Source organism: Lagopus leucura, unplaced genomic scaffold (genome assembly GCF_019238085.1).
Source record: "Lagopus leucura isolate 7727_CA_CO unplaced genomic scaffold, USGS_WTPT01 Super-Scaffold_73, whole genome shotgun sequence".
In the NCBI taxonomy this organism is placed as follows: domain Eukaryota; kingdom Metazoa; phylum Chordata; class Aves; order Galliformes; family Phasianidae; genus Lagopus; species Lagopus leucura.
Window position 1 is genome coordinate 58,962,854 of NW_024962252.1, and position 12,745 is coordinate 58,975,598.

Consider the following 12,745-nt stretch of genomic DNA (forward strand, 5'->3'; position numbering starts at 1 on the left):
CAATCATTTGGCACATCTGCTTTATCAAGAACAAATCTGATTAAGAGTTTTAATAAGGACTTACATCAATAAATTATAACAGATTGGTGATTAGTGGTATTATTTATATGCAATATTTTTTGTACCCCTTATAATGCTGATGTCTGCTTCAGAGGGATTAATTATTTTCATAATTTTGTCTAAGTAGTAATATAGAAAATGTCAAAAAGAAAATTAGATTTTCACTTTCCAGACACAGAAATTTAATTAAAGCCAACTCCTTGTTGAAGGGGAATGTCCTTAGCTGGTTCTGTGATGTGGCAGCAGCTCTACATGCTGCCATGTGAGAGACCAAAGTGACTAGGGGAATATTAATCACAAGGCTTCAGAGACTAAACACATGCTGAATGTGCTACAGTTAGTCCCAGCAGCTTATTTATGGAGTATATTATGTAGAAGACATCAATGATTCCTTACAAATGCAGCTGCTTTCAGAGTCCACTTAAGAGATGGTGCTACACTGAAAGAAGTCCTCTGCTCACACAGAAACCAATCTCTCAGGAAATCTGCAGTTATCCAGGCATGACGGGTCAGACTCTCCCCATGCTATTCTAAAAGCATAAGCTAAAATCCTCGAGCATATTCCAGCTATAAAAATTAGCAACTTCTACAGTCTGTTGGACATTTTTAGAGCAAAAAAGATGTTTCCAGTCTGTGGAAGAACAGTCCACATGAAAACCACTAAAGTACTGTGATTAACAGCTAAATTCCCATCCACACCAAAATGTGAGAGAAGATGGAGGCATTATTACTTATCCTCCCTCTTTAAAGCTCTACTCTTTCATTTCCTGAATGGTCACCAACACTTTTTTTAATGTCTTTCAGTTCCATCCCTTTAGACTCCACTTTTTGCTGTTCCCTGTATATCATCCCTTTTTTCTACTCACATTACCCACATTTTTCACAGAGTATCTTCCTCAGTGGCATTAATGCCCGTGGACTCAAATGTTAGCACTAGTGCTAGGCCGTTTGGGACTTGAATTTGACCCAGCCATGAAGTAAGTTTTTGTTCAAAAGCTGATCCTTCTTTCCTAATATTGTTTTTCTGCAGAAAATAGATTTCAAGAATATGCAGTCAAAATAATTTACTTTCTAAAATCCCAATCAGCATTTACAGAAGACGCATTAAAAAACAGTTTGAATTAAAAACCAATTCAAGGAGTAGGTTGTAAAGTTGATGACTAGCAACATACTACTATCCCTTGATAGATGGTAATTTTTCCTCAATTTGATGAAAGCTTAAAAGTGACTTGCCAACCACACACCCACATCAAGTATTATTATCTGATAAACCACTACAGGCAGAAGCACTTCCAGTCAGAACAAGCATTCTTCGTTTCCAAAGTCAAAGCTCTCATGGACTCCAGCTTACACAAAAAAGAATTTAGACTTCAGCTGGACATGTAATCACTCGCCCCCCCCCCCCCCCCCACACACACACATTCTGCCACTGTTTCAATACTGTATTTTACTTTGACAATGGATGTAGTTTTCTACAGGACAAAAAGTCTGCTCTGAAAGATCATTCTCAGTTGCTCTTAGAGTCAATTTCTAAGCAAGACTTCTTTTAATTATGTTTTGCTTTTAAGACATACTAATCAGAGCAGACATATGCCCTGTCATCTCCATGTAATTTAAAAATTAAATAAATCACAACAAAAAATAGTGAAGAGATAAGGGAGAAAAACACCGACAGCAAGATATCTCACACTGAATTTAATTATAACAACTCACATTTTCTAATGATCACGTGGTATGATTTCATTATAGTTATTCCCAGAGAAGAATTTAGTGTTAGCATCAAATATATTAAGCGTCACTCATTCTAAAAATTTTGAGACTGCTTTGATACAGAGCTGGCAATCTGCAGCTATGGAAACATGGCAAATACTTAAGGGGACAAACCTCAAATATTGCTGCTTGAACTTCAGTCAGTACTGAAAATAAAAATGAAGGAGCTGCTGTGACTTTCTGAGCTCAAAAGACATAGTAGCTCTCATGCTTCTGCTAGTAAAGAATCACCAAAAAGTGCTTGGTACACTATAGGTTCATGGCTTTTTATGCTCATGGCAAGAGGCTAATGCAGATGACCATTAAAAGATCTTCAGGAAGCCACTGCAAATTCAATTGCCATCTGAAAATAAAAATCTGGTTTATCCACAGTTCTTTATTCCCTTCTCTAACTAACTTTGCACTGGAATATGGCTAGGTTAGTTCTACCCGCTAGACCTGGGTAGAAAGCAATCTAGCTGTATCATCCTATAAACTTTGGCAATTTTAAGAAATAATACAATAATACATGGAGGTGAATGATCTTGTCTTTGCAAGGCTCTCTCCACCAGGGTACTGCACAGATCTATGCCATTTTTTCTGTGCATAACGTTAGAGAAAAAAAATCATTTCTCATTCTAACATCTTCAAGAAAGAGTTTGGAGAGACTTAAAAGAAAGGAAATGAGAGGAATTTACATACTAGAGGTGTAAGAAAAATGATACATTCCTAGGAAAACCACTGTAACAAAACTCACAGTTCCAATTTAAACTCAGTAAATGATCTCTTGTGTACTTTGTAGCTGCTGCATCACCCTTGCTTCTCTTCTCCTTTTGTCACACAGGTGGTAAGCCCAAAGGGACAGACGTTGCCTCTTACTAAGAAATATGACTAACATTTAAGTCAACGCAGTATGTTCAAACTATCATAACACAAACAATAACGTGACTGAAATTATACCAACGGAAGAAGGGAAACCTCTCTGTAAAAGTGCAATGGAGTCATTTCAGGAATTTGTCTTAGATTAAAGCAACAGCACATCACTTCCAGACAATGCCACTTCTGTAAAAAGCCCCTCTATGATGATTCCCTTTCACCTTCAGAATTATTCCCCTACAGAAGGAATAAGCAACTTTCCCCTTAGGAGGATGCAAAGAGGACAGTGGGCATGCATACCCTCCTTAGACTAGAAAATGGAGCTCAGTCAAATCCACGGGAAATTAATGACAGAAAGCATCCAGAAAATAGGTTAAAAAACCAACTAGGTCAGTTACTGCCAAATGTCCTGCCAAAGGACATGCTTGGGTAACCCCTTAAGAGCACAAACACAGCACACAATTGCATATCTGCACTTTCCTTGTCATGAACAGTGCTGGAAAAAACACAATTAGAGCTGTTACACAAATGTACTGAAAACTGCTAGTTTATTAATTTCTAGGAGTGAGAGAAAACCTCTCCCAAGATGTACTGTAAAAAAAAAAACAAAAATACATTTCTCAGGTCTCCTACACCTGCTTCTGTATGCTCAGATATTTCACACAAACAAGAAATTACAAAGCTGTAAGGGATTTAATTTAATTAAATTTAAGGAGCAGTTTTAAGAATTTCCAAGAGCTGCAAATGTGTCTGCTTTCAATCCTTTGTATTTCATTCCTATAGTAATAATAATAAATTGTCAATTCCTACTTTGCTTTAAATACTTTTAAGCAGGGTTACTGGAGAAGAGATATTTCAGAAGTGATTCACATATTGAGGCCTCCATACCAGGTACACCTTGATTCTTGCACTAACTGCTGCACTCTTTCAGGCCCCACTGTCTGCTTCCTCAGCACATCCTTGAGAAGGCTGTTCTCAGAGACCACTGACCTTCGCTTTAAAACCCCACGCATACATAAAACTTCCTAAACACATTAGAGATTTTGTTATTAATAAAAAAAGACTCAAACACTATTGGAGTGATCAAATAAAAACAAGTTACCCTCTTTCCTTTTACTTGCAAATTTTGTTTAGGCTACCTGTTTATTCTTGCCTGTTCATTTTGGTTGCTAGGGTTTTAAAATATGATCTAGAGATACACCACTGCTTTGACATCCTCCACAGGAATAAAAACATCCTATTACTATACAAATAGAATTCAATGGAGATAAAAAATTTAATCCTAAGACATATCTCCTTAAACATTTGCCAGCAACTGCATTTCAGTGGAATATGGCTCCTTAAGCAGTTTGTTATACTTTAAAGCTTTAGTCATTTTTATTAGCAGATAGCAATTTCATTTATATATTTATATATATGTGGTAAAACAAGATTTCTTCCAGATACAACAGCGTTTTACAGGCATCTAGAGATCTGAATCTTTTATCCAGATTCATTTAAAATACATCATGCATATGATTACTCATAAGAAATAAAGGGAGATATTTTTGCAAAGTGCCTACAGCAGTGTTAAGCCTTGCCTTTCCTTGGCCTCACCAACTTTTCTTCTGCCAAAGATCTGTGAGGACCAAGACCCATAATGCCGTAATGCTATTTTAAAATTGAAATGGTGATCATAAGAATTATATGTTTAAATATGGTGACGAACTGTATGCTTGTATACAATTCCTGCTTTGAGGTAATGCTATGAGACTCTTTGCCCTGCACAGTAACTAAATAACCACAAATGATCTTCCATGCATATGCAAATCTGTCCCTCTAAGCACCTTATTAATTATTTCAAAGATACTTGGAGGTCACCACTCATGGAAATTTCTATGCATGAAGCCTCATTAATACAAGACACCACACAGAGAGATGGGATAGATTTCTGTTGCCACTTAACAAGGGCAGAGAGAGTATTATCTGTAACGTTTACTTTTTTATTTTAATGACCAATGAAATACAGCCAGCTCGTATCCCTAAGTCCTTTCTCTGAGCAGATACACTGAGCTTGAACCATGGGGTTGCTGCTACAATTTTCTGAGCAGCTAATCCTATCAATGCACCAGAGCTACTGTGCTCAGAGTGGCAACCCTCCATGCTGGCTGTTCTCAGCTGGAGGAGTGCTGCCTGGCACTAGATTAGCAGCTAAGCACTAAGGAATTAATTTTATTCTTCCCAAAAGTCTCACCAATGACACGTTTTGTACAGGAATGACATACAACTATGGCATTATCAAGTTTGATAAATCATAGCTCATCAGATGAGATAGCCTTCTTTTGAACACATACTACCGTCTGCTTAATTAAGCTGAATAAGAGAAAACAAATAAAAGGAAGGGTGCAATCAGACAAAATAAATGAACACCAATGCCAAAATGCACCTACTGGCTTATGTGTGACAGGAAGCAAGATACTAAACCTACTTGAGAAGCAGTATTTATCTGAACTCCCTAGATCCTTACCAGTTCAAGTTACCATACACGTCATAACACCGATCTTGTCTGTCACAGTGACCCTCCACTATAGTTGCTGCTATTTATTTTTATTCTGTTGTGCTTTGACTCCAGATCGATCCAACAGAAGATATAAAAATCTCACTTTGATAATACATTCCTTTGATAAAAATCAAAACAGTGAGTCAAATGTTAATGGAAACTGCAGGCTATGTTCATTATGTTATCTCTCTATTTCAAAAATACTAGAATAAACACAACTAATTGGAAGTGCAAAAGATTTAGACTTAATTACAAAACCTCCTCTACAGTTCTATATGCCTTGCAGAAATGGGCTAGATTTAAAATAAATCAATTCTTACATGAAAACTGAAATCATTTTTACAAAGCATAAATTTAAAGTACCATTATTTCCTGCTCAAGACACCATAAGTACCACTCCACCACTAGCTTGTAATATGTAAAATACACAAATTAATAGAGACAGAGCTTTTGATCCATCTGTGCAACCTGGTCACCTATTGCAACACAAACTCTGCTATAGTAAGTACGACTTTGTTTCATATTTATATGCAGGCTCAAATCAACATCTAACCTTTCAATAAAGCTCAGATAAAATATATTTTTTGTTTTAAGCACTGTTAGAAGTAACATGTATTAAATCAACACTGCCATTGCTAGAAATAAGTCATTTCTTGGCATGCCCCATGGTATTCATTCCTGTCAAGAAGAATGAATTTTAGGCTCCACTGAGGTAATTAGAATAAGCTGTGTCAAACACTGCTTTATTTTCCTCATGTGTAAATATAAACTGCAAATTGCAGTTGCAAAAATGAAGATTGTGAATTGCAAAAATGCAATCTTCTACTATTCAGTATGAGTGCTACAGTAAGTAGAAAAGAAAAATCACAGGATACTGTACTGAATGTTTTTTAATTGAATTCACTGCTGATGAAAGCTGCTGAATGCAGAGCTATGGAGGAGGCTAAACTTCTTTATACTGAACAGTTAAGAGCAAAAGGATTGCTAAACAGTGAATTGTTCTTCACAGGTGTGATACAGCTCAGCCTTATGTTTTTCTTGAACGACAACAGGTAACTTAGTCATCAGTTCTTAACTCAACTACCACCTAATGCTAGAAACAACTAAGTATCTCGCATACCAGAAAGTCAGGTTAAAGGTGGCTGCAGAAACACAGCAGTAGAGTTATAACAGCACCAATCAGACTTTTCAGCCTGCCGTGCAGTTGGAAAGATAACGCTTAGAAATGTTTTTGTTAAATACAGAATTGATAATTCATCAAAGAGAACTGACAGAGGTAACAATGAATTTTTGGCTTAGATGATGTATAATTTGAAACTGTGGAATGCTCAGAGATTGTGACTGAGAACCTTTGCAACACAAAGCATGTCAGCACAATGTAACACCAGTACTTCTTACAGATCATCAGGCTGACTCAGAGCAAGGAGGCACACCTGGACAGCATCAAAAACACTATGCAGAAACACTAGGAAGGGTCATGAAGTAGTATTTGCTTTGTCAGTCCACATCAGCCTATCAGCAATGTCAAAAATGTTGTCCAACATGCTGTACTGACACAACTACACTGCTTTTCCTTCAGTATCACAATTGATATGACTCAATTTTCATACTGTGCTGCACTCAGGGGCGTCTAAGATATGCACTTGATTGACCCAGGGCAGGGTCAAAATACATGAGCAGGCAGTTTTCAAAGAAACATTTTTATAGATGTGAAAAGAGACAAAACGTATGGCATTTCTGTTGTTCTTATTCCTACTATCACAGCTGCTACTACTAGAACTAGTACTACTACTTTATTGTATTTGGAAAACAGCATTTTGACTTGAGAAGTTCAGAAACACGAAGATTAGCAGTACTTCAGTATTCCCATTTTCAGCTGTTTTAATACAAAGCATAAGAAATGTGAGACTAGATATACAGCTGAGCCCTATCTCACTCAAACAGAAGTAGTCTGTACATTCTTTAGGGTCTCCCTTTCATAGTTCGTTTCCATGCCTTCTTCATCCCACTAATACTGAAATGACATCCCTGAGCATTTCAACTCTCTTTTTGCATTCTCCACTCAACCCATACTTTGTCTCTACTGCTCATTTCCCATAGTTCCCAATTTCAATACAGGTAAGGCACAGAAAAGGTAAAAATCTCTGCTAATTTGTCCTCACTCTAAGAAAAATGACAGACGAAACAATCAAATTGAACGACTGGAGTTGAATGATACATGCAAAATTCCTACTATAATTATTATGCAGTATGACTAAAAAAAATGGATTATGGGCAGAAGAGGTGGGAAGGATCATTAATTTAAAGTAACAGGTGCAAATGCAAACTGAAGGAAATGGCACTACCTGTGGTTGCAAAGAAGCCTACAGGAGAGGAAAAAGATGGGTTGTGGGCTGCACAATTGAGAGATTAATCTAAGGAGAACTAAAGAACAGAGAACTGATGAGTTATGGGGGAAAAAGGATGGATTCAATTCAACTAAAGCAATGAGGTAGATAGTTAATTTGTGTAGAAAACTGATTAAGTTTTGGAGAAGCAGGCAAAAGAGATTAAGAGTACAGACTAACTACACAATACTACAGTAATGGTAAAGGAAAGAATGCTAAGTTCTCTTGTTCTTCTTTATACAACATTAATAATTTTATATGTAATTACAGTAGCAGAGCAAGGAGCATATGAGGGAGGAGAGAAGTACAGTGAGATAAGTCAGGTGAACAGCACATAAAAGTAATTCTAGTGAAATGCGATTCAATGCTCACCGCAAGACTGCATCCAAAGTAATTAATAACAAAGAATTTTAATGGTTCTTATTACTACACTGCCAATGTCCTTAAGGCATGTCTCGTCTGTGAGCAAACACTACTTTTCAGAAATGCTGACCACTTTTCTTTGAAGTAGTAGTTTGACTCTTTCTTGTCAACTGTTCAAGCAACCAGGTAAAGCCAGTTTCTATTAGTGGAAATAACAATAATAAAGCTGAAAAGCCAGCTTTATTAGTGGAAAATGATTCTCATACCACTACACATCACTTCAAATAAATATGCACATATGCAGATACAGCAACATGAAAAAAAAGTATTCTTCTTAAAAGCAAATTTTTTGAGAATTTTTAAGTTCACAAGTCAGTGTAATGGAATCAATTAGCCAAACATTTTCCAGACTTAGTGCCTTTATCTCCTACTTATGTCAACTTTTGTTTCCTATGCAGGTAAAACAGAAAACCTACCACTTTCTCAGGGTGATCTACATTTCATTCAATGCAGCAACAATTAGCAGCAATGACTTCACCAACAGGAAGGCTACTTAAAATTCCTACTGCAGTCCTTTTTTTATCAGCTCTTGAAGACAGGCAAAGAAACTTAACAACTTATTTCATTCAAAAGTGGAAATGTGGAGGTCAAGGATTTTTTTTTAAATTTTTAACTAGAAGAATAATGCTGAACCTCAATTAGCACTTCATGGTTATAAAATACTGACACACACACAAAAAAAATCTATTTAATCCTCCAGTTCATGTGCCCAGCAAGAACCACTTCAATATTCAAATACTTTCTCCATGACATGAAACAACTCCTAAACAATATAATTTCTGTAGGTATCATATGAAATAAAAACTACTTAAAAAAAAAAAAAGAAAATCCACTGTAACTTACCTACACATGGGAGGGAGTAACCAAGGTCTGGGTCATAGATGAACTGACGATCATTCAACATTGTCACACAGTACAAATGGAAACAATCTAGGCAAATGACATGGTGATGCATGCACTGGAACACAAGCACAGGACTCCTGTTAAAAACAGAACAATAAAAATGATAAACAAGTACTCTATAAATAACATGGATCAAAATCCACAAAAAGCTTCATAATAAATTCCTAACATATAAAATAATTTTTCAGTAGTGGTACACAAGACAAACAAGGACATAAATCCAGAATTTAGCTTGGCACATTATAACATTTTTATAAAGAGACTGTTTCTAACATGAAGGAGGTATATAGTACAGGAGAAATTTTTATAGAAACTTGCAGCTTCACCAAAAACTGGAATCTGAAACAAGGAAAGTGCCTTAGAAACTGAAAACCTTTGTATGAGGTGAGGTAAGATCACATACGGTAAAATGTCAAACTTTGGAAGGTAAAACTAAATAGAAATTGTTACAAGAGAAATGTGACCAGCTAAGGAAGGCATAAAGAACTTTATGATAACCACAATGCCTCTTCAGTCTCTCAAATCAGAGACTAGAACTCTACAGGGAGATAATTCCTGCAGCAAGAATAAGCAAAATCATTCCGCTTCTGGAGATTTGATTCAACTGGGAACAACATTTTCAAACTTCAGTGCCACATACAAGCAACTATCTGCAGGCTAAATAAGAAATTCCCACTATAATGAACATACTCAGTGATGCCTGGAGTTAGTCTTCAGCTGTCTGCTGAAGTAAGCTGGTAAGCTGAATCAACTGCTGGGCCACATGATGATGAAATGGATGAAAAATCCACTGACAATGATAGGAGCTCCAACACCCACCACACATGCAGACACCTACGCAGAGATACCTAAATATGCACATCTCAAGCTTGACAGGATACTGCTTGTGGGACTGGAGAGGACGAACACATGGGAATAGTGAGGACAAACAGTTTAACTTGTGAGCTTGAGTGTATGCTATGACACCCCAGCAGTGGCCACAGCAAGGAGGGGCACCAGCTCTCTAAAAATTTTTTTCAGAACCACTTCCACAGAAGGTGGAAAAAAAAAAAAAGGGAAGATAGTAATATCACATGCACATGAAATGCTTCACCACTGCAGGCACAGTTTGCTATAAGTTAAGCTCAATTAACTTCTGATAGACACACTTTGTCAATCCCAAAGTAACGACTATGACCCCTCTTATAAAGTCACGTGTTCTGTAAGTATTGTACAATACTGCTTATCTCTTCCTTGAGAAATATTATCAACCCCAAGCATCAGTGATCAAAAAACAGAATAAGAGATGCATTAAGATGAAAAGTACAGTGAGATTCCCACAACAATGATGAAATATTATACTACTTTTATTTGCCTGTGGGCAAAAATGAATAAAAATAGGTTAAATGTTAAAGAGTTTGCTCAGAAACGAGTGAGGATTTCTCACATATTCACTTTACTCCATGAGGAAGTCATTAAAATGCATCAATACAGCAGAACTTACGATAAAATCATAAGAGTTAACAGTACTAGTATAACTTCTGTAAATCCTGCTATATGATACTTTGGAAACCCATTGAAACAGGAAACAATCAAGCCCTCAATGTGGGAATACAACAGGAAAGCATAATCAATAATAATTTTAGGTACTGTATATAAACATTTATTCATCCATGCTTTAGAGTATAGAATTCATGGCAGTGTGTGTTGGTGTATCTAAAAATATAACCTGTGTTCTAAGGATTTTGTTGAATAAAGCAGCTTAGAAGTGGAATTAAATAAAACCTACCCATCACTAATCCTTATTAGTTGCCCACTTGCTGTTCTGAATGTAACAAATAACAATTTTAAAAAGACAGCTGTAAGGCAAAATGAGAAGCTGATCTGTATAATTTTAGCTCTGAATGGTCCCAAAATCATTAGAGAGAGAACTGGAGGAGCAGTTATCTTGTCCTTACCGTGCAAAAGTCCCCATGGCTCACCAGTCAATGTAATCTTAAGAAAAACACCTCAGAGCTTTCTTCCAGAACCAGTCCAAGTTGCCTACAGCTGTAAAGACGCTCTCTCTTTTTCAGGGTTTATTTCTCAATTTTATTACTGCAGTATCTGTTTAGACTCATGTGAAGCTCCCCGGATCTAAGGTTGCTACTCTCTGACCTTTCTTTTAGGACAGAAGACAATAATTTTCTTGTGAGGAGCAATTCACCAACAGTTAAGTATCATTAAAAGCCAGATCAGGAATGAACCTGGTGTTTTTTACATTTTCACCTAAACTTGTAGGAAACCAAGACTAATAGGACTCCATTATGCAAATAAGCCACTACCATCAGTTACTAACTTAATTAACATAATTAATTTGTGATATCAATTTTGCTTCTTAATGAATTGCAATTGTTTGAAATCAAACAATACTCTCCACAAGGAGCTCAGCTCCTAAGGGAGAACTCCAATGTTTAAATGTGCTATCTTTTAACACTGCCAGATTTACAAACAATGCATAGAAATTATATACAAGTCTGAGTGCTACATGTATCCTGAAACATAAAACTTTGCTTGCACAACTAAGACTGTTCATTTTGCAGCTTTTGGTATCTGTGTCATGAGACTTTCAGAAATCTGCATGCTGTGTAGATTTATCCAAATTAGTCTGGCATTAGAAGAGTCACTGCACTACAACATTTGAAGATTTTGTACCAAGAGAAAGCAAGTCTAGTTTAAAACAGATATAGAAGTTTTGAGGTCAGTAAATACTAAGTGTAGAGATTATATTCATAATACCTGAGCAAAGCTAGTAAATACTCACTTAGAATAGCCTCAAGAGTTATTAATAGAAGCCTTACTTGAACTAAACGCAGTTTGTCTTAGAAAGGAATATGGTAAAAGTAAAAAAATTTGCCATACAGTGTAACAAGAGCTCTTGCTCAATCTAACATAACAGTCTAGTAATGTAACTCTGATGTATGTTATAAAACATGTTTCATAGCTTCCATTTACGTAATGTGTTGGGCTAAATGAGAGTTCTTATCATATATTATTAGAGAGTAATATAAAAGAAAAATGCTTCTCACAGCAAGGGATAAATTGGCCCTTTTTGCTCACCAATTAGGAAAGTAACCACTTTTAAAAATTGAAAATCCACCATTACAATGAATCACAGAAATCCTCCATAATATGTCACTCACTCCTCTGTGCTCTGATACCTTTTCATTAGAATTTTATCAGCATGAATTTACTTAAATCAAAAAGAGGAGAGAACCTAAATGTTTCTGCTTCGTGCTATTACTGTCACATAACTGTGGCACAACTACGGCACAGTCAGAAGCGCTGTCTGGTCTGTACACTCTTTCCTCCTTCCCCTAAATGAGAAGCAGAAAGGCACAGATAATTCTCAGATACACTACAACAGTGCTCTGGCTAAATAAAGATATGAAGACTTGATCTTGTTTAGATAAGAATCCCACTGGGAAATCAATTGCACTGGTATATCCCAAAATCTCACAGCTGTTGTTAATGTGCTGAGCATGAGTCTGGTGACTACAAACATGAGGGACTACTTACCATCAGGAATGGCTTGCAGGTATAGCAGTGCATTAATTGATGCATCCTTCAATGCCTATTTAAGAACAACCTGGTAGGCATCTGCCCCTCACTTGGTCTTTATCCTTCGGATTTTGAAAAAAGCGTGGCTGGGTGAAGGTTAAACAGTGTACCACATACATTAGTCTATTATTTTTTAGAAAATATGAGTAGCTGTGGTCTGAAGCACTCTGAAGTGAGGAATATATTTCAGTCTGTATAAATCAGTGAAATGCATTTTGGACAAATCTGT

The 12,745-nt window shown here is 36.4% G+C and overlaps 1 protein-coding gene across 1 annotated transcript in view; it reads right to left on the bottom strand.

Moving 5' to 3' along the window:
* PRKN (parkin RBR E3 ubiquitin protein ligase) overlaps positions 1-12,745 on the bottom strand; it is a 678,907-nt gene that overhangs the window by 261,606 nt on the left and 404,556 nt on the right. The window contains exon 7 of the mRNA XM_042894398.1: positions 8,878-9,014. Within this exon, the coding sequence (XP_042750332.1) occupies positions 8,878-9,014 (137 nt within the window). The remainder of the gene's footprint in view (positions 1-8,877; positions 9,015-12,745) is intronic.